We start from the raw sequence: 23,446 nt of genomic DNA, 5'->3' as shown, positions 1-23,446 counted from the left end.
CGTATTTTTGTAAGGTATTTCAACTCTTCCTCCTTGCAAGAGAACAGGTATAAATTAATCAGCTGTCGGTGAAACCCCAGTGTCCACCCATGAGGAGTTAACCCACTCATAAACTCCTTCTACTGTCGTGTTTTTTGTTGGCTTCACAAATTTGCTACAGTACAAACACTAAACAGAAGCATTCATTTCATTTCTGGTTTCACTTTAGTAATCAAAAGACTGGTGGGAAGATCAGAAGTTGAAGCAACAATAAGTTCTTTGAAATATAAAATTAATATAACATGCTCTACGGCATTTCATGATAATTGGCTTTATTAACGTACAACAATTAATGTTAGCCATAAAAGGATATAATTAAATGTGTTTTATTCTGTTTAAAATTTATTCTGTTCCCTGTATTGCCATTTAATGGGAAAAAAACAACAACAGCAAAAACTTGTCAACCTTACAGTCCATTTGAAATTGATTCCACTGAAATCAATTAGGTTGCTCCAAAATGACAATGAAAAAAAGAAAAGCACAGACTGGAATGCATTACATTTTGGCCCAACAAAAGGATTCATTCTCATAAAGCAAGCTGACAGTGTTTATGACTTTGAAAATTCACTGAAATTTTTTGCGTGAATTAGATCCTTTGTGATGCATTTTCTTGAGTTCTACCCATGACTGCCACAGTAACAGCCCTGGGATCAGAACCCAAATACCATTCAAAAATACCAGATAGACCCAAAAGTAGAGCCAACTGTTGGTGTTGAGGTTGGGGCTTCCCATAAGCCAGTCTGGGCAGAAGGTCATCCACCCGCCATACAATTCACACACACTCAGGGTAATCTGCACGAAATGCCTGTTAGAGAGAAAGAGACAGCGATGAAACTGCCAGCTGTACCAACATCATCTCCCACAGCAGATCACCTCCCTGAAGTGGGACCTCTGGGTTCACACAGGGCTCCCTTGATGGGGCAAGTTGATCACTGATGAAGACCCATGCTTTCATTTTCCTTTGGAGAAGAAAATGGAAACCCACTCCGGGATTCTTGCCCGGAGAATCCCACGGGCAGAGAAATTGGTGGGCTACAGTCCGTGGGGTCACAAAGAGTCGGACACAAGGAAGAGACACTCTCCTCGGAGAAGCAACAGTACCCTCTCTAGACTACGCTCGGAGTTAAAGAAGGTCTCTTGGGTATCCAGTCCTATCCCTTGGAAGGTTTAGTGAAGTCACGAAAGAGAGACCTGGATGTGAACTTAGGAGCTCCAATCTCACCTGTTGGAAAAGGGCTAATAATGGTCCCTTCCTTGAGTAATGCTTCGCTGGTGGCTAGCTGGCAAAAAATTCACCTGACAATGCAGGGGACTGGGGTTCGATCCCTGGGTCGGGAAGATCTGGAGGAGGGAATGGCAACTCGCTGCAGTATTGTGGCCTGGAAAATCCCATAGACAGAGGAGGCCTGGCAGGCTACAGCCCATGGGGTCTGTAGAGTCAGACATGACTTAGCAACTAAACAACCACCACCTCAAATAATACTGCGGAGATTAAATGCGATACGTAGATAAAGCACGTGCCTGGTACATATTCAGCAATGCATACGTGTGAAAATGTTTGAAATAATACACACATGGGTGAACGTAGCAAATCCACAGCCACGGTCATGGACATGGAAGGTGCCCAGAAGCAAGCTCCAGGAGACGGTGAAGGACCGGGGAGCCTGGCATGCTGCAGTTCATGCGGTCACAAAGAGTCGGACGCAACTGAGCGACTGAACAACAACTACAGGCGCCCAGAAGGAAATTTCTCCTACCAACTCTCTAAGTAAAATCGGGCGGGGGCGAGTAGAGTAAATGACTTTTGAGGTTTCTTTCAAGTCTGAAATTTCATGACGAAGTTTTACACAGACTTCTTTGATCCAAGATAGTGGAAAATGGAATGCCACTGTGCCCAGCTGACATGAGTCTAAAACCATTCCCTGGGAATCATTCCCAGGAAAGCGATCTGTTCGTCCCAGGTCACTCTGTCCCTAAGGAGGAGAGGAAGGGAACAGAGGGAGGGGGCGGAGTTCACAGTTTCAGGGCCCGACTGATGGATGGCTAATCTGCCGTCTTTCTCCTCTATCTCCCCACTCTTCTGCCTTCCCCATACCTTCTAAAGGCTGCCTCTGAAAAGACCTATTTATCTTGCATGTCCACCTCAGAATTACCTAAGAGACTTCTCTTTGTGACACGTGGAAGAGAAGTTTCTAGAATGATTTGGGGGCGGAAGATGAAAATAACTACCTTTTGATTCTCCACAATACTGGTGGCCAGTCACCCAAAGCTGCTAGCCCTGTGCTTGTCTATACGGTGTCGAGGCTGTCACTGCCATCATATTTCTAGTGGTTTTTATTTTGACCGATCCGAAATTACACGACATCAAATGACTTTCTACTCTACTTTCCGTCCAACAAACAACGGTGGTCGTCATCCACGCCACATGACACTGTGGCATCGGGACAGCTGGTGTTTCTCCTCTTTCCAGCCGGAGAGGGGAGAGCACTTACCGATAATGCTTCTCTTTGACGATGGCGTAAATGAGGACCAGTGCCAGAGACCCACCCAGGACGACCGTCAGAATTTCCACAGACACGATGGCTGGATCAAAATTAAGCCATCTTGCATCAGCTTTCCCATATTCTTTCCCTAAAAACAAATACATTTTGTTACTCATCTGGCAATTATTTTTATGACAGTTGGTGGAAATGACCCCCCCCCCATTTGGAGGAGATAAAAAGAATAACTGAACCGCCATTCTCTCTACAGTCTTCATGATGCCTTAGTGGAAGGAAGGAGGGGTCCTGAGACAAAAACCCAGTACCCCTGGACACCAGTACTGATAACAACATCACGTTATATTTGTAAAACGGTGTGCATTTTCCAAAGTGCTTTCACAGGCGTGGCTTCTTCACCTCCTCCTTTTTCATTGTAAGCAGCAGAATTCTAAATCAGTTTGACACAGTCAGACTTTGCAAAGATAATCTTTAGTAATTATCTTGGTACGTGCATTATAATTCCTAACTTTAAAATTTCAATATAAAGTTTGTATTAGTCAGATGTGGGAAAATTACTGTTCAGGAGATGTTTATAAAAACACGTTTATTAATAACTGAAGAGGAATTGAGTGTTGAGGGGCCAGCAAGGAGGGGAGGGGGGCAACACAGCCTGGACTATGGAATGAATCTGAAATGGACAAAGGGGGCATTTCAGTCTGCTACAGAGTATTCATCAACAACAGCCACCACGAAAGCCTCAGTTGTGCTGACCTGGGGGTAGGTGTGCACTAAGAAACCTTTTCAGACCCCATTATCAGGATGGTTTCTTCCAGAAAGCACTATGAGGTCAGACAGTCTTTTTAGTGCTAGACCGCGGGCCTTGTGTGAAGTCATATTTCCTTCCCTCGTCTCTTCTTTCCTTCCTCCTCCTCTCCTTCTCTGTCTTTATCTCTTTCTTTTCCTGTTTACCAAAGTAATACATGCTGGTCCTAAGATCTCACATAACCAGTGGGGGGAAAAAAGAACCCAACGCCCCCACCTCTTTACTTCACTCTCTTTGTGGGTGACCCCTGCTCCCACAGTTCTCACATAACTTAGGAAAGCTATGAATGGTCCAAAATTAGCTACATGATCTGACTGATTTGGTCTGAACAGCACAAAACAACAGTCTCTTAATGGTTAGAGTTAGGGTCTCTCCGGGGCTGGGGACAGAGGTTTCTGATGAAAGGCTGTCCTCAGGAAAAGGACAGGCCAGTAAACAGAGTGAGCTATTAAATGAGATAACACAGAGACACACGCTGAGCGGAGATTCTGTGAGCGGCAGACACAACCGGCAGAGGCGTCCAGCCTGTCCTTAGCTGACTGCCAGCCGCGACCTCACCAGGAAACAACTAACAGTGAAAGTAAATGTTTTTCCTTTAAATTTAAACACAGATACAACAGGTGGAATACACCACCTAGTGTAGCCCAAATCTAAGAAAATATCACAAGTGAAAGGTCAGTGCTTTAGGAGCGAAGAGATTAGTGGGTATTCAGACATTCACAAAAATAACCCTATCCATTCATTAAAAAAAAAAAATTATTTATTTGGCTGTAGCTGGTCTTAGGGCACAAGGGATCTGCAGGCTTTGTTGCAGCACGCGGGATCTTTAGGAGCAGCGCGGGAACTCCTACTTGCATCACGAGCATCTAGTGCCCTGACCGGGGACTGAACCCGGGGCCTCAGGAGCAGGGCGTCTTAGCCACTGGACCGCCAGGGAAGTCCCTATTTCCTTCTTTAATTCAACACTTTTTTGTAGCATATAGACGCCTCTGTGCTAGACCTCAAGAATGCCTAGCACAGAACACGAAGTCTGCCTGCTGGTGGCTCACGCAGTGCGTGACAGGGACAGAGAATGGGGCCAGGGAGGGGAGGCACTGCACAGACCAGGAGCGGAGGGGTTCTGATTACCTCCTCTTCACCCTACAGGGGAGGGAGGCGTCACCCTGGGCTCCTGGGGAGGCTCAGCACACAACAGGCGGGCAGCACTGGACGGATGAGGCTGACGGCCGCTCCCTGGTGGTGTGACACTCGCAGGCTGGGAGAGGAGGACACGGGCCACGGGGGCCACGGGGGGGGCCGCACTAGGACCCGGAAGGACGGGGAGGGGCTGTGCGAGGCGGGCTCCGCACTAACTCCAGCGTGGGTGAGCCCTGCTCCCACGGGCAACGTGGCTGGCCTGCTGCAGTAACTCAGGGCTGGCAGGGCACTGAAGCCGGCTCCTCAGGGACACACAGGCGCCTGCTGGTCTGCGAGCCGGGAGGGCATGGGGGTGGGGGGCTGCTTGTCTAGACTCTATTATACAGGCAAGCAGGGTGGGGAGGGGCTGTGCACTGAGGGCGTTTGAGGGCCTCTGGATTTTACCAGGAGTCAAGGCACACGCAACCCTGGGTCTTAATCTCAGGCTCTTCTCTCACTCCCAGACCTTCCACTGTTGGTGTTCAGTTGCTCAGTTGCATTCGACTCTGTGACCCTACGGGCTGCAGGACGCCAGGCTTCCCTGTCCTTCACCATCTCCCGGAGTTTGCTCACACTCGTGTCCATTGAGTCGAAGATGCCATCCAACTGCCAGCAATCAAGGCGATGGAGTGAGGATAAGCACCCCACAGATCAGTGGCCAGCCCACCATGCATTTCTGTCCCAAAAGGTACCCGGTCCAGTCTCAAGGGCCAGTTAGAGGAGGGGGTCATTTAACACGAGCCCCACATGGACCCTCGAGTGGTGTGTCAGTTGCCCCCACCTTGGGAAGTGTGTATGAACTGAAACACAGCTCTTACTCCCTAAACCAAATGGCCTCTTCTGGAACTTGTGCTAAGAAATAATCTGAATTACAGAAATAAAGTGCATTTCATGGAGAAACAACAACAAAAACATCTCAGGTCTTAAATCACAGGAGGTGAGCCCTGAATAGGGGAGGGAGAGGTGTTTCAGGGGTAAAGTTTGAGCAAAAGCCCGGGGCTGAGAGTGCTTGGTGTGTCTGAAACTACAGGTAATTCAGCAAGTTGAAGGAGACAGGATGTGTGCCCGCGCGTGCGTGCGTGCGTGCGTGTGTAAGTGGGGCCTGGGGAGCGGCGGGGGCAGCATAAACGCTGGAGAGGAAGGCGGGGTGGGAAGGGGAAGCAGGCCCTGCTATCTGCCCGCCCCAGTGTACCAGACCTCTGGCCTCTCATCTATCGCTTAACTTTGACCATCTCTTTGCAGGTTCAACGCCTATAAAGGGAGGAAAAGGACAAGCAGAGCATTAACAAACCTAATGTGATCCTCGTCCTTTATCCTGTGACTGACCGCCAGGCTCGGGCAGAGGTTTAGAGAAAGAGGCACAGGCGGAGCTGGAGGAGGCACCCAGGAGCCAAGCGACGGCCGTGGCCTTTGCCACAGCGCAGAGGTGAGGACGCAAGGGGCGGCGACTCTTTCTTAACCGGCCCCAGCACCTTGGGTTCTGCGCTCGGCCCAAGAATCCTGCTGAGTAACCTTAGTGATTTATTCTCTCAACAGCTTTATAAATGCCACACAGCAGTGTTAATTGTATTGACTGTGTCATACATTACATCCCTAGTAAGAATTTATTGTATAATTAGAAGTCTGTACCTTTTGAACATCTTCATCGAATTCCGCCACTCCCCAGCCCCTGCCTCTGGTAACCACAAATCTGATCCTTCTCTAAAATGAGTTTCAGGTTTTCAAATTCCACATAAAAATGAGATATTGTAGTTTTCATTTTTTTCTGTCTAGTTTCTATCACTTGGCATAATGTTCTTCAAAACCCATCTGTGTCATCACAAACTGCAGGATTTCCTTCTTTTTACGGCTGAATAATACTCTGCTTCCCTGGTGGCTCAGGTGGTAAAGAATCCACCTGCAATGCAGGAGACCCAGGTTCGATCCATGAGAAGGGAAGATTCCCTGGAGAAGGGCATGGCAACCCACTCCAGTATTCTTGCCAGAATTCCATTGACAGAGGAGCCTGGCGGGCTACAGTCCATGGGGTTGAAGAGTCGGATAAATCAATGCAGGTTGTTTATCCACTCATCTGTCAATGGACACTCAGGTTGTTTCATGCCTTGGCTGTGGTATGATAGATACTGCTGCTATAAACAGAGAGTGCAGATTACCAATCACTGCTGATATTGAATCTAATTCCTCATCCCCCACCCTTCATATCAATACCCTGGCCTGCCTTTAGCAAGGATCCTGTTGAGTCTATCATCAGCCCCCCAGCCTTGATGTTTCTTCTTAATAATTTTCCATCCACTGTCTCTGACCCTGTTCCCAGCCTATAAATCTCCACCTATCCCTGTATCTAGGGCTTCACTGGCGGCTCAGATAGTAAAGAATCCACCTGCAATGGAGGAGACCCGGGTTCAATCCCTGGGTCAGGAAGATCCACTGGAGAAGAAAATGGTAGCCCTCACCAGCATTCTTGCCCAGAGAATTCCATTTTGGGGCTTCCCAGGTGGAACTAGTGGGAAGGAACCTGCCTGCCAATGCAGGAGATGTAAGACATGTGAGTTTGATCCCTGGGTTGGGAAGAGCCCCTGGAGGAGGGCGTGGCCACCCACTCCAGTATTCTGGCCTGGAGTGTCCCATGGACAGAGGAGCCTGGCAGGCTACACTCCATGGGGTTGCAAAGAGTCGGACATGCCTGACTGAACATGAACACATGTCCCTGATTAAGGGTTGAGCCAATCTCTCTCCCACTGCTGTGGTCTCTGTGGAATAAAGTCTTCCTTACCATCTTTAACAAGTTCTACATCCTGGTGAATCAAAGGACAATCCTCAGATCAATATCCAGGAGGCCTAACCCTAGACCCTCTGAATCAGAATCTGCATTTTAACAAGAACCCCAAGCAATCTGCGTCCTTTGGTTTGGCTGTGCTGGGTCTGTGTTGCGGCACACGGACTTAGTTGTTCTGAGACATAAGGGATCTTAGTTCTCCAACCAGGCATCGGACCTGTGTCCCCTGCACTGAAGGTGGATTCTTGACCACTGGATCACTCAGGAAAACTAGTTAATATCTCTGCAGAGCAGGGAGATTTCTGGAAATTATCTACAAGAATATATATATGTAACTGCAGCCCACCAGGCTCCTCTGTCCATGGAATGCTCCAGGTAAGAATACTGGAGTGGGTTGTCATGCCCTTCTCCAGGGGATCTTCCTGACCCGGGGATCGAACCCAGGTCTCCCTCATTGCAGGCAGATTCTTTACCATCTGAGCCACCTGAGAAGCCTGTACAATATATATACATTTATATACAAATAAATGTTGAAAGTATGGAAAACACCCAGTTTAAATACTGCAGACTCCTCAATCTGCACTCAGTGCAAACATTTTAAAATATACCTTTATTGAGATATAATCCATGTGCCAGGTCTGTTTTTTTCTTAAACCTGTTTAAAGTGTATAACTCAACAAGTTTTAGTACATTCCCAGATTTGAATCACCACAACCTCACTTTACATTAGTTTCTACTTCGCAAAAGAAACCTGTACCCACTGTTAGTCATTCCCCATTTCTGGCCAAATCCCGCTCCCTTCCTGCACCCCCAGGCACCCACTAATCTGTCGTCTGTCTCCATGGATCTGTCGCTTCCAGACATTGCATGCAAACAGAATGGTACAACGTGGGGTACAGGTACTCGTTTAATGGACAGCCGTACGGAACTGACCCCTCAAATGCGGCAAGTGCCAGCGTTTCACATTACTCACACAATGAAGCGATCAAGGCATCTGAGTCTGTGATGTTTCCCACCATAGACAAGTAGACGTAAGGGCCTTCCTGGAGAGAAGAAAAGGAAAACATGCTCTAATTCAGCATCACACCTGGGAGATGGCACCGGGGGCACACCCCCGTGCAGGCAGCATCCCTTGCCCAGAGTGCAGGAGTACACATCCCGGCCAGCACCTCAGCCCTGCACCTCGCAATCCCAGTGTGCACGGGCGGGGGCGGGTGAGGGCCGACCTTGGAAATGGATCCACCCACAGTGAGTGTTTGTATAGTAAATGCTAGTTTTCAGTGACTGGCATTCTAAAATCAGAGGTGTGTTCAGACGGAGAAAAAAAATAAGCTGAAAATTTTGTCCAAGAGTCTAAATGTTATAGTAAATAAACTAAATTCTGGATTAATCCAGAAGTACTTCAGAGTACTTCATCGTGTCTCACCTCCAAAAAACGCCAAGATCTCTCTTAACAAACGTGGCATTTAAGTATCACTATCAGAGCAGTAACTAGTTTTTTCCTCCTGCATAAGGGCAAATTTAGGAAAATTAAAAATGCTTACAGGCTATATTTAAAATTTTGGGTAAGGAAATCTCTGCAATTGTATTTAGCATTTCCTCATCAGAGAAATGTTCCTTTGCCTAAAATTTCAAAAACTGGATTAACTAGGATTCTCTAAGATATCTGATTATGGTGTTCCTTTAAAAAAATTTTGTTGCTTATCAATACAACTTATTTTTTTATTTCTTTTTACCAAAACAATCACATACATGACATCAGAACAGTGTCTCTGCCTAAACCCTAAGCTCACTTCTAGTACAAAACTTCCCAGAGGCTACCAGTTTTAACCACTTCTAACTGTAGTTCTGGCAACAATCTTTATACTTATACTACTATTTCTATTACTATTTCTTTGTGCTTAGTCGATCAGTCATGTCCGACTCGTTGCGACCCCATGGACTGTAGCCCATCAGGCTCCTTTGTCCACATGGATTCTCCAGGCAAGAATACTGGAGTGGGTAGCTTACCCCTTCTCCAGGGAATCTTCCCGACCCAGGAATCTAACTGGGGTCTCCTGCATTGCAGGTGGATTATTTACTACCTGAGCTACTGGGGAAGGCCCACTATTAACTGCCCATCCTGAAAAATTACGATATAAATTATAGTTTCCCCTTCCCTTCCCTCCATCCAATTTTTGATGATGTAGGGGAGGAGAAACTTCTTCCTCCCCTCTTAGGTTCTGTAAGCTGGTTTAAGAATTAATTGACATAAATGGATTAAAAAGAAAAGCATACACATTTGATTTACTATGTTGACACGTACATGGGAATCTTCAAAAGGAAAATGACCTGAATAAGCTGTCAGGCCCCAAAACTCATACGCCTGTTTACCCAAAGACCAGTAACTGCAGGGATGTGAAGAGACCAGGGGGCTTGGGCTGAGCAGTACTGTCCCCAGTAAATACACGGGGAGAAACTAATGGAAGACAAGGGTTATTTCAGTCGGGCTATTCGCACGGGACCGTTTCAGCACTGACTCCCAGTCCCCAGTGAAATGAACATTCTTTTCCTCCTGGTAAAAGGAGAGCACCTTTCTCAAGGGAAATTCAAAGACCTGATTTGAGCTAGAAAGGGGGGAGATCAGAGTGCCCTCCACATCTACTGTTCTCAACTGCCTTCTGTTCAAAATCAATGCGTCAAAGTGGCATAATTTGGAGTGGCGTGTTCTGAACTCCTTTAACAGCTACATGAGTTCTCTTTAATTCTTCTGTTAGTTATCCCGAATTTGTAACTTCAGGAATAAGCTTCAAACCTCACCTGACTCCTCCATCAGTGCTGTGCAGTATACGGACTTCTGTGATATCAGGCGAGTATGAAAACCCCCAGCAAGCTCTCTCCTGCTCCTCCCCACGTCTCTCAGCCTCTGTCCACTTTGTACATTGCTGAGATTGATCACATTTTCCATTCTTGTTCTGTAAACATATTTGTCTTCCCCATTTTATCTGTAAGTAGATTCTCAAAGCTGAAAAGTCAATCGATGCTCTATTGACAATATGGTGATTATAAAAAGTGTTCACTGGAAGAGGCCACAACGTCTTACTCTACAAATCAGTACTTCTGTCACTTAAGAAGAATGTGGCAAATGGAACAGTCCTGCTTACCTTCATACATCTCTCAAAATCATGCTACATTTTAGCTTCCTTCGACTTTGGGCCAGGACTTTCTTGTAAGATATTTTGGTTCATGCCACAGTTTGTAATTGCCTTTCTTTTTCTCTAATTGAGAGAAGAAACCCTACTTTCTCCCCATCTCATTAACATAATCTTACAGCTTCTTTTCCATTCCAATCTTTGCTGAACAGAGGCTTGAAGCTGGTTTCTCTTTTCTTCCTTTTTTTAAAAGATTTATTTATGCATTTATTTATGGCTGTTCAGGGTCATCATTGCTGTGCTCGGGCTTTCTCCAGTTGCCCGAGCCCCCCGCCTCGGGCTTTCTCCAGCCCCCCAGCGAGCGGGGGCTACTCTCTCTTGAGGCACGAGGGCTTCTCACTGCAGCGGTTTCTCTTGTCGCCGGGCGCAGGCTCTACGTACACGGGCCTCAGTCGCTGCAGTGCGTGGACTCAGCACCTGTGGGGCACAGGCTTAATTGTTCCACAGCAAAGTGGAATCTTCTTGGATCAGGGACCGAACCGGTGTCCCTGCATTGGCAGGCGGATTCTTCACCACTGAGCTACCAGGGAAGCCCTATTTTCCCTTTTCTTAACATTCTGTAAGTTACCTAGCAGGTAAGTGTGGTTTATGTCAGAGCATAGATGAAAATCCTATTCCTTAAAGGAGATTTTTAAAAATTACACGAGATCGTGTTTTTAAACAAGACGTACTCCCTGTCTACTTTGTAGCTCCTTATTCTCACCAGCTGATTTTTTATTTTTAGCAGAGCCACAGGAAGTCCACATCACTTCCCTGGCATGGCTGGGGAACTTTCTAGACAAAAATACATCTGCTGGACTGGCCAGTAGGGGCAATGAGGCTGAGCTGAGTATGACCCTCTGTGGGGCTCAGTCCACCTATCTGTGAGATAAAGGGCTTCCCAAAATTAGACTGTTGGTCTCATGACTTCCACGAGCAACCTCTTCAGCTGGAGCCATCTGCAAACCCGGACCCTAACATCCTGTGTGGTTCTTTCCTCAGGAGCAATTCTGTGGGTAAACGCAGGATGGGGACCTGGATCTAAGATCAAGATCAAAGTCACTTGAAACATTAGTTACTATTTCCCAAGAGCAAAAATTACCTGTGGAATTTGACAGAATGGAAATAGACTTACTTCCTCCCATGAATTCACATTTTATATCAAATGAACCACAAAGTGCTTTTTCTCCCCTGTTAAAATTATTTTCAGGCTCTGGAAGATGAAATTTATACTAACTTACAGAATAAACTTGGAAGGTTATCAGCTCCAAAAGTCTTTAATCCTACTATATGGTGAAGAACTAGCCAGCCAGAACTAAAATTCCTGTTTGAGCTCAACAGCTACCTGGAGATTTTAGGGATCAGAAGAAAGGTGCTTGGTAAGCAGCAAAGGCCATCAGTGGGGTGTTGCTTAACTGGGAAGGAGGGCCTGAACAGGTGGAGGGGTAAGCGCCCTGTGCTGCAGGCTGGAGATCTGGGTGGGCTTGAGCAAAAAAAAAAAAAATATATATATATATATATATATACAGCATATTTTATTTCTTATATTCCCTGCTACCTTGACCTCTCTGAGTTTCAACTCCCTCATCAATGTAAAGTAACAGAGTAAAGCTCTCAACAGATGTTGGATGAATGAAGACCTGAGTGAATGAGAGAGTAATGAGCAGAGTTAGGCTAGACCTTCACCTTTCACAGAGTGTCTCTTGCTGACTGGAAGCCCTGAGTGTGACACTTGGTCCACTGACCTCACTGAGCGGTGGCCCAGGCGGAGTGCCTGTCAGTGGAGGGCCAGGCGTGGAGGAAGGGGCCCCCATGGAGGGCTGTGGGGTCAGAGCCTTTTGAGCCCCAGCCGCTCAAGTAGGAGTGGGCTGTGCATCCCACACCTGCCACTGGTCATCAGTCATGGGAAGGCCAAGCTCGTGGCAGCCCCCAGGGCAGACTCCCTGGCTGACTCACTGGGCGTGAGACTGTTGTCAAGAATTTTGGAGTGAGTGCAATTATTCCTACCACTGTCTGAGAGGCAGACACCTGTCCCCTAAGAAGCACAGCCTGAATTTTTACAGAGAAACTCACTCAGGATGTAGGGGCAACATGACAGGAGGTCTGGGTTCCCTTGAAAATACTTCAGCAATAATGAAAGAAAAAGGAGGGGAGGGAGGAGGGAGGGAGAAAAAGAAAAAAAAGGGACAAATGAAGCAAGTGCAGCAAAATTTGAAAACACCGAACCTGCTCATTACAGTAGTCTCTCTACATCTGCGCGTGTTTAAAATTTTTCACAGTAGAGCTTGATTTAAAAAAAGATGCACGGGACTTGCCTGACGGTCCAGGGGCTAGGACTCTGCATGCTCCCAACTCAGGGGGCCCAGATTTGATCCCTGGTCAGGGAACTAGTGGAGAAGGCGATGGCACCCCACTCCGGTACTCTTGCCTGGAAAATTCCATGGACGGAGGAGCCTGGTGGGCTGCAGTGCATGGGGTCGCTAAGAGTTGGACACGACTGAGCAGCTTCCCTTTCACTTTTCACTTTCATGCATTGGAGAAGGAAATGGCAACCCACTCCAGTGTTCTTGCCTGGAGAATCCCAGGGACGGGGGAGCCTGGTGGGCTGCCATTTATGGGGTCGCACAGAGTCGGACACGACTGAAGCGACCTAGCAGCAGTAGCAGGGAACTAGATCTCACATGCCACAGCCAAGACCTGGTACAACCAAATACATAAAATAAATAAATACTTTAAATATATATATATATAGCACCTTTTCATACTGTTCATGGTTAGACAGCATCACTGACTCACTGGACATGAGTTTGAGCAAACTCCTGGAGATGGTGAAGGACACAGAAGCCTGGAGTGCTGCAGTCCATCAGGTTGCAAAGAGTTGGACACGACTGACTGACCAACATACAGCACTTGGTCAAACTGCTGTCCGTTGCGTTTCTGGATTCCCGGCTCAGGACCCATGGTCCCAGAGGTCCTCTGCCCTCACACTTCTCACCAGCCCCAATGTGTCACACACAGACACACACACACACACACACACACACACACACACAGACACACAAACACACAGACACACACACACACAGACACACACACACACACACACACCCCCAAGGATAAAAAGCAAGGAGAGCCAATGGCCATGACCGCAGAAAGAAAGGGAAAACAGTCTTGGTGTTCGCACAACTTTTTCAAATTAGCTGTGCCCTTCTGGTGAACGAACAGCCACTGACATGCTAGCCCCCTGTCCTCCTGGCTCCGGCTGACACGCTGGGTGAATTCTCCGTGTTGTCCAGTTAAGCCTGCAGAGAAGCTGCAGAGTGGGCTTCCGCTCCCTCTGTGTGTGCATGCCAAGTTGCTTCAGTCGCGTCCAACTCTTTGTGACTCCACGGACTGTAGCCCACCAGGCTTCTCTGTCCGTGGGATTTCCCAGGCAAGAATACTGCAGTGGCTTGCCATGCCTTCCTCCAGGGGATCTTCCCGACCCTGCGATCATATCCGCGTCTCTTGCATCTCCTGTATTGGCAGGCCAGGTCTTCACTGCTAGGGCTCACCCTGATAGGGCTCTTTTCCTGTTACAACTCACCTGTCCTTGCCCCACATCGGTGCTCCCAACCCCCACAGCATGCTGATTTTCCATCACACTTTTGTTTACTCTTCCGACATCCTTTCTGGTGGTGTACCTTTACCATTTTAACTATTAAAAATTATTGAAGTGATACATGCTGTAAGTTAAAAAAAATTTACAAAAAGCTATAAGGTAAAAGGTAAAAGTCTCTTTCTCTCCTAATCCCCAATCTCACCCCCCAGAGATATCACTGCTTGAGTTCCATAGTAGCCTTCAGGAAATTTTTCATGTATATGTTATTACATAGCTATAAATATTTAAAATACTTTCTCCCTGCCATTAGTTTTCCTACTATCAACCTAGAGGGTGATAAGGACAATTCTACAATGTTTATTGACTTAAAAGATTTTACGTTCAATGTATCAGGAATTTTGGTTTAAAAACATTTAATTCATATTAAATGCACTAAAATGTGACTGGACTATACCGTCTGAGCTGCTAACAAAATCAACTTAAAAGCTAAAATGAATCATGGCAAATAAATTAAGAAACAAAGGCAAGATTTCCCTGGTGGTTCAGTGGTTAATACTCCGTATTTCCAATGTTCAATTCTTGGTCAGGGAACTAAGATCTCATGTGCCTTGAAGTGGGGGGAAAAAAAGGCTGGTCTCATCTCATTTTTCACTTAATGTGTTCCAGACATGTAGTTCTAACAATGCATTTTATAGACTTTGAGACAGCTACAAGTCAAAGCTCAGATTTTAAAAACATGCTTGAGCTGGGCAAGTTTCTGCTATTTATAACTCAATGACCAATTGGTAAAGAACGCTCAATTTACTCATTTCACCCTTAAAGAAAAATTTTTATAAGCCTTTATAGGCTTTATAGAAATAAAAGAGAACATACATTTTCTTCTTTGTAATTTGTGTTTGTGTTTGTAAAGGCTGAATTTATAGTTAAATATATTTGCAAGGTTAAAAAAAAAGTGTTTGAATGAAGAGCTAGAAAAACTGCAATGCATTAAGAGTGGGAGAATAAAGTGGAGCAAGAATAGAATCAATACATGAATCCTGTCAAAGTGTATTAGCATTTACTGATCTGACTCATAAAACCTCAGCCTAATCGGACTTGATTTTTCCATGTCATGGCGACAGCACATATCATTGTTTCTGGAAGGATCAGCTGCTTCAGCCTCCTACAGCCCCTCAATGACAAGGCTTTATTGACTTCATAAATATATGCTGCCCAGCTGTCATCCGCTTAATGAGGCGATGACTTCCATTCGATGGAACCATTCCACTCGGTCCTAGCAGGCTGGCTGTTGCCTGATATTAACAATGGACCATGCTGGCCCTTTCAGAAGTTCGGGTACCACACAGCCACACAAGTTCTATTGTTCCTACAACATGGTAGCTTAGTGTTTGCTTTAGGACTTAAAAACCACTTCTCCCCTTTAAAGAATATACCCTCCTTTGCTGAGGCAGTTACTTCTTAGATCTGAAACCTTCCAAGGCTCATCTTTATTGGACATGTGTATAATCACATTATTACTTAGGGACAGGATGAAGATTAAAACTTAATCCAAGTAAGAAGGATGGTGAGGAGGGGTCACAAAAGGGACAGAAGAAGGATGAACATTAACTGAACTCTGCTAAGCTCCGGGCACTGTGCCCAGTGCCCTGCATCCTTGCTACTCATATATGGTCCATGGGCCACAGCTCAGGCACCAGCTGGGAGCTTGTGTGGACTGTCAGACCCTAGCCCAGACTTATGGAGATTCCTGGGCGCAGTCAAGTTTGAGAAGACCCGCCCTAAATTACAAAGTTTATTTAATCCTTTCAACAACCATTCGAAGAAAATATTAGTTCCATACTTTATGTCTACAAATTTGGGGTAGACATCTCAAATTTGGGTCCTGATCTCGGACTTCCAGGCTCCAAAACTATGAGAAAGAAATTTCTGTTGTTTATAAGCCACCCAGTGTGTGGCATTTTGTTGCAGCAGCCTACAGAGACTAACCCAATAAGGAAACCCAGAAAGAAAGTTTCCTTTCTCCCTTCCTTAAAAAAAAACACACACACATATTATTTTGCTTTTTATTTCTCTTCGCTGCCAAGAGTTTAATGCAAAATACAAGTATGAGTAAACAATGAAATTAATAATTTCCCCAGTGCTTAGAAGTAAAGAATCTGCCCTTGATATAGGAACTGCAGGAGACTCAGGTTTGATCCCTGGGTTGGCAAGATCCCCTGGAGGAGGGCATGGCAACCTACTCTAGTATTCTTGGCTGGGAAATCCCATGGACGGAGGAGCCTGGCAGGCTACAGTCCATGGAGTTGCAGAGTCAGACACGACTGAAGTGACTTAGCAGCAGCAGTAAACGGGGGAAATCACTGTAGTGAGAATTTTGGTTTTTCTGTATATGCTCTGCAAAGCCTCCTCAGCCTGTATTTCTCACACATATTTAATGCACATTCCCTGGTGGCTCAGATGGTAAAGAATCCGCCTGCAGTGCAGGAGACCTGGGTTTGATCCCTGGGTTGGGAAGATCCCCTGGAAAAGGGAATGGCAACCTGCTCCAGTACTCTTGCCTGGAAAATTCCATGGACAGAGGAGCCTGGCAGGCTCCAGTCCATGGAGTCACAAAGAGTCGGACAGAACTGAGTCACTAAATCACCATGACATTTCATAATGCACATATATTTCTTCCTTCCCCTCTGCATCACAGGAAGGATTTCCAGTGGGAAAAGGGGCGCTGCCCAGGATTTCACAGGTGGGGAAAGACAGAGCCGGCTGCACCAGCACACGTGTCGGACCCCAAAGCCCATGCTCCGCCCGCCTTCCCACTCCGCCCCGGGTTTCCTGAGTCAGGGCTCCTCTGGGACAACGCCGAGTAACCAGCACTTGAAAGGCAGCCTGTGGTGTGAGTGAGGGTGCGTGACAGGGAGGAAAAGAGCCAGGAAACCACGCCGTGGGAATCGGCGGAGCTGCAGCTCAGCCTCCCTTTGGGCTACAGAAGACGGCACAAGTAGGACCCAAAGAAATCACAAGGGGGCTAGTCTCAGCCCAACGTAAGGCAAGCCTTTCTTGTAGCCAGAGCTATTCTGTGTGGGAAGGATGGCGCCCACTGAACGCTTTCAAGCACAGGCGGCTGACCCGAGGGCGTCTGTCTGGACTATGAGACAAGTCCTATTTCAAGGGGGGACTGGGCTACTTGGCTCCTGAACACCGCTCCCAGACATGCTATGGCAGCGTTCTCACTTTCCACACGTGGCACCGGGCGTTCCTCTGGATGTGTGGGGCACGATGCACACTGTGCCCGCCACGGCCTGGGCCCGGGTCTACACTGCGACAGCCGCTCCTTTGGCTGCAGGTGCCCGGATCCCAGGATCAGGAGGGACAAGGAGGCAGTCAGCGCATGGGCTGGCGGCTGGCCTACAAAGCAGCCCTTGCCAAACATCACAACCTGAACAGACCCAAGCTGGGCCCGTGACAACATTCTTATTCTCCGAGAGCACCAATTCAGACAGAGGGCGTGAATCCAATCTGATTCTGACAATTAATACGTAGGAGAGGCCAGCAGAGGCCCAGAACAAATTGCCACTCTGAATAAAGTCAAGTTACCAGGAAGCAGGTGTAGTCATTGGATTGGGCTGCCACAGAAAAGTACTACAGATCGGGTGGCTTAAAACCACAAACACTGAACTGTGCCACAGTTCTGGAGGCTGGTGTGCAGGATCAACCTGTGAGCAGGGCCAGTTTCTTCCCAGGGCTGCAGGCAGAATCGGTCTCGTGCCCCTCTCCCCTACACCTTCCAGGCATTTGATGGTACTCTTTGGTGCGCCTTGGCATGAAGGAGCCTCACTCTGATCGACACCTTCAAGTTCACATGGCGTTCTCTCCCTGTGTCCAAATTCCCTCCTTTATAAGGAACCAGTCGTTATTGGGAGAAGGTCCATGCTCATGACCTCACTTTAAGTGAGGAAGTATTATACTGTATTCTACTACTTTCATGGGGATGGCTGTCCCAAGGAGGCAGAGGAGGGGAAATGGGGCCAAGGAGAGGCGTGAATCAGGTATGAGGCTACATTAGTGGGTTTAGCAGCTTAGTAAAGCTGCTTAGGAACAAGCTAACTGATGTCTCAATCTTACACTTGTCCAAAGACTGTATGATCTATTGCTTCTTTGGGGAGTTCCTCTTGGGTGAGGAAGGAAGAATTTATCCTGTGGTTCCCAAAAACCATTGTCAAAAGTTCATCCGTGGGCAGGGGCGTGGGAGCTGAGTGGGACCCCAGGACCTTACACCTGAGTGGCATGTGAGGGGCCTGGGGCAGGGGCTGGAAGCAGAAGCTGCCTGGATGGGACCCAGTGAAGCTGGAGTTGGTTGCCATCATGGTGGCAGAAGCAGAGCAAACTGTCAAGGGTCAGATGAAGCCAAGATGATCTGAGAAGTACCTGATACAATCTTGCTATCTCCTACTGGGACAAAGCTGATGGGACTACAAGTGGGGATCACGTTTCTGGGATCTTCAAACACTGGCTTCTCTTGGTTTAGTTGCAAAGTCGTGTCTGACTCTTGTGACCCCATGGACTGTAGCCTGCCAGGCTCCTCTGTCCACAGCATTTCCCAGGCAAGAATACTGGAGTGGTTTTCCATTTCCTTCTCCAGGGGATCTTCCCAACCCAGAGATCAAACCCGGGTCTCCTGCATTGCAGGCAGATTCTTTACCAACTGAACCACCAGGGAAACTCTTAGCTTCCCTTAGAGCAAGCAACTATACTTTTCAGGATTCATCCTGAGTAAACACTTAAGACAAGTGTATAAAAATGTACAGAGAACATTCTATATAATTGCCAGCAACTGGGAAAAGCCTGTAAGTCCAACAATGTAGGGTTGGTGAAAAAGATTATACATGACGTATATTGGAATCCTAAGCAGTTATTTAAATTTATGAGGTATTAATAGTTCAAGAGACTCATACAGATGGCCACTGAACACAGCTAAATGAAAAAAAGCAACAAAGAATGAATAATATGATCCCATTTTTTCAAAAAGGATCCTGAAAAATATTTATATGGATATATATATTCATATAAATTCTGGAAGACTATTTTTAAGAATACTAACAATAATTATCTCTAGGTAATTTTAACTTTTCTTCCTTGTAGATATGTTATTTTTTTTTATAATTATTGTAGAAATAAATGATTCAAACAAATTTTGTTTTAAAAGACCGTCTGACATAGAAAAAGAACTGACATTTTAACCACTTTTTTTTTTTTTTTTTTTGCCTTGTGGCATATGGAATCTTAGTTCCCTGACCAGGGATCGAACCAATGACCCCTGCACTGGGAGGGCACAGTCTTAACCACTGGACCACGAAGGAAGTCCAAGAACTGACATTTTAGATATCTGAGCAATCAGAGGCTTACAATGTAAATGGCAGATGCTGCTAAAAATTAAATGGAAAGAATCTTCCATTCATTCAGTATTAACAAATATTCCAGCATAGCTCCTACAAACCAGGCACCAGGCCAGGTTCTGGAGATAGAAGAAGTCAAAACAGTTACAAATTGTGTTTAGTGTTATAAAAGAAAAAAGATATTTCCCTGGAATATTTTTATTTCAAAGGAAGTAAGTTTAGTTGCATTAAAATTTTTTGAAGTATTTACAGGCTTTCTCCTTTTACAAAAGATTTTAGGTTAATTACAACAAAAACATTTCACTGAATGGTAAAACATACATAAGAATTTGGATCGGGGACAATAAAAACATCTATATGTAGACTATCTTTTGTTATTATAGAGCTTAAATATGGTTCTGAGCATCCAAGCAGCCAAAGCGAAAAGGAGACCATTTATTTTGTTCTTGCCATCAGAGAGATAGAGACCAATTTTTTAAAAAGAAACTAAGCTTCTCCTAGCCCTTATCTGCAAAGGAAATTTCTCATATTGAGTGACATTAATAAATATTAATATTTATATTAACAAATATTATTTTCCACATGAAATAATAAGAAAAAATCTGCTAATCCATAAACTCTGAGAGGACAAGGGTCATTGATTTTGTTTGTATCTAGACACAGGTGCCCCAGCAGGCACGCAAATTTTGTGGAAAGGAGGAACAGTATGTCATTCTGAGATGTGGCTACGTGGACAGCCATCCCAATTGCTAAGGAACACTCTTCATCATGTTAGAAAACAGACTGAATCCTGATCTGCAGAAGTACGAGGACTGTCTAGCACCCTAAATAATGGACAGCGGCTCATTCTGGGAGCTATTCTTTAGGCTTTGACACCCTAAACAGCACCATCAGGAGATTAGATGTGTACCTAAATTTCTGTCTATATATGTCTATATATCTATCTACCTAGACTTATCATAAGGAACTGGCTTAAGCAATTATGAAGGCTGACAAGTCCCATGACCTGAGGTTGAGTCAGCAAGCTGGAGACCCAAGAAAGCCAATGGAGCTCTAACCCAACCAGAGGCCTGAGAAGAGACGGAACTCAATGGTACAGATCCAGTCCAAAGGCCAGCAGGCTTGGGATTCAGGAAAAGTCCTTGCTTCAGTTCGACTCAAAAGGCAGTAAAAAGCCAGTGTCCCAGCATGAATGTCTCCCAGGTAGGAGACTTTCTCTCTGACTTCAGGGAAAACCAGGTTTTTGTTCCAGTCAGGACACCAAGGAGATCCAACCAGTCAATCCTAAAGGAAATCAGTCCTGAATATTCACTGGAAGGACTGATGCTGTAACTGAAGCTCCAATACTTTGGCCACCTGATGCGAAGAGCTGACTCATTGGAAAAGACTCTGATACTGGGAAAGATTCAGGGCAGGAGGAGACGGGGACGGCAGAGGATGAGATGGTTGAATCAGTGGACATGAGTTGAGCAAGCTCCGGGAGATGGTGAAGGACAGGGAAGCCTGGCGTGCTGCAGTCCATGGGGTCGCAGAGTCAGAACGCCAAAGCAACTGAACAACAGGCCTTCAGTTGACGGGATGAGGCCCACTCGTGTTACAGAGGGCATTCTGCTTTCCCAATGTAAATATTAACTTCATCCAAAACATCTTCACAGAAACACCCAGAATAACGTTTGTCCAAATATCTGGGCACCCCATGGTCCAGCAAGGTGACACACAAAATTAACCAACATGAACCATTACTCTTAATACACAGCTAAACCAACTGTGATTCACCAGGCTTACCAAACAGCACAAGGACTATAAATTCATTTACCAGAGAGGATATCCATCTTAGAATAAAACTGATGAAGATAATGATGCCAAAAATGGAAAGGAAAACAGGAGCCAGCAACAGACGGCGAAGTAAAAGGCAACTTCAGACCTCATGACGAAGTAGCGGGAGGAAGACAATTTTAGAAAGTCCCAAGATCAGAGGCTGAAGTTACTGCTGTGAAGGCAAAGAACAGATGGCAACGTGAAACGGAAAGGGGTAATGTCCAAAATACACCAATTAATAGGGAGGGAAGCAGCCTCAGGATTTCTTGAAGAAAGACGCTTGGGCGTTAAGGCAGAATGAATGGAGAGACTTACAGAGCCCAGATGTTCCGTGACAACCGTCCTGCAGCCTGATGGACAAGCCCGAGTGCTGCTCCGCAGTCATGAAAGGGTGGGAATGGCTAGCCTAGGGGTCTGAGCAGAGGACCAGTGGCAGAGTCAGGCACATCCGATTCCCCTCGGTTCCCTCGGCCAGGCAACACCAGACGACACGTGGGCCCGCGCACAGCTCTGCCGTCCACCCTCCCCTGGACCAGGGTCCTGCTCGCACATGCGCGCAGGCCTTCCCACCTTGAACCCCAAGTCCCTGGCTCTTGCCGTATCTTTTGAACTTTTCTTTGTAAACAACGAAGAATAAAGGGTGTTGCTCAGCACCCAGCTCTATGCGGATGAAGTCAACAACCACTGCAGTTGCTGTGCTCCCTGAGAGGAACTTGGGGTGAAATGCAGGATGAGACACACTGTGCTTCAGAAAAACAGGCCCCAGAGATTGTAGGATGCACGTCTCAGGAGGAATTTTCATGAGCCCAGATTCAAGCATCTTCACATATATGGCTGGACAAGCACTGATATTGTTACCTTGAGATGTCTTGTTTTTTTTTTGTGGCCAGCAGTGATTTTTTTTATCGAGGACGTGTGCTTGACTGCATGTCTTCCCTAGCCAAAACCCATATATAAGCTCTTCCATGGCAACCCACTCCAGTATTCTTGCCTGGAGAATTCCACGGACAGAGGAGCCTGGTGGGTCACAGAGTCAGACACAACTGAGTGACTTTCTTCTTTCTTTTCCCCTATCTTCTGGGGGCAGCTTCTTCTGAGCTCCTGAGAGCCTGTCTCCTGGGCCACTCACAGTCCTTAGTAAGGTCCCTGAATTAAAACTTAGACTCACAGACTTCCCTGGTGGTCCTGCGGTCAAGAATTCATCCGTCAATGCGGGGGACATGGGTTCGATCCCTGGTTGGGGAAGACGCCGTGTGCTGTGGGGCAACTAAGCCCACACGCCTAGAGCCCGAGCTCCCCAGTAAGAGAAGCCTGCGCACGCCAGCTAGAGAGTAGCCCCCGCTCTCTGCAACTAGAGAAAGCCCACGCAGCAACAGAGACCCAGTGCAGCTAAAAAAAATACCTCTATATATTAAATAAATTAAAAAAAAAAAACAACTTACACTCACAGCTCTTAAGTCTGTCCATTTTTCTTCAAGTCGGCACACTCCTGCACTCTCCTTCCTCCCACCACCAAATCTCCTGCAAGTCTGGCATACGCTGAGTCCACTTCCCCTCTGCCCCACCTGCTAAGCCCTTGCCCCCAGCTGCTGGTGCTCCCATTCAAGCAATGCCAGCTACATCCACTTCCTGACGGCTGGTCCCAAAAGGCTCAGCCTTCACCGTTTTTGAACTTTTTATTTTTGTAACAGTGCTGCACATTTCACGGTGATCCTGAAATTCCCTTCTTTGGCTCCCAGGACCCAGCACTGTATCTTGTTCTTGGCCTTGCCCCCAAGATCCTTCCTGGATCTTCCTCTTCCTGACTGTTCAATAGCAATATCAAAAGACTCTGCTGTCATCCCCCAGGCTTTTCTCCATTGTTTCCTCTTCTTCAGAAGTCACTCTCCCCAGGGCTTCCTACTGTCTCCTCCAGTCCAGGGAGGAACTTCCAACTCTCTGTTCCACCCTGACTCTGTCTCTCCAACCGGTCTCACATTTTCAGCGCCTTCCAACCATTTCCCCTCAATTACACCCTGGAGTCCCAGATTCACAGTTCTAAAATCAGACTTTCTTGTCCTTGTTAACATTATCAACATTATCCAAGCCGGCCAAATTCTAAACCCCAAGATCATCTCCACTCCCGATGTATAAGTGGTTACTCTGACTCATAAAATTCTTCCTTTCGCCTTCC

General features: G+C 46.4%; 1 protein-coding gene across 1 annotated transcript in view; it reads right to left on the bottom strand.

The window, feature by feature from the left end:
* The window catches only part of EBPL (emopamil binding protein like), a 31,734-nt gene continuing 8,582 nt past the window's right edge, over positions 295 to 23,446 (bottom strand). Inside the window, exons 2-4 of the mRNA XM_005687598.3 lie at positions 8,268 to 8,337; positions 2,532 to 2,670; positions 295 to 844 (exon numbers count right to left, since the gene is read on the bottom strand). Coding sequence (XP_005687655.3) covers positions 604 to 844; positions 2,532 to 2,670; positions 8,268 to 8,337 — 450 coding nt within the window. The 3' untranslated portion in view covers positions 295 to 603. The remainder of the gene's footprint in view (positions 845 to 2,531; positions 2,671 to 8,267; positions 8,338 to 23,446) is intronic.

This window comes from Capra hircus, chromosome 12 (assembly GCF_001704415.2).
Source record: "Capra hircus breed San Clemente chromosome 12, ASM170441v1, whole genome shotgun sequence".
NCBI classification, from domain to species: domain Eukaryota; kingdom Metazoa; phylum Chordata; class Mammalia; order Artiodactyla; family Bovidae; genus Capra; species Capra hircus.
The sequence above is the reverse complement of the archived record's forward strand: the minus strand, read 5'-3'. Positions and strand labels throughout refer to the sequence as shown.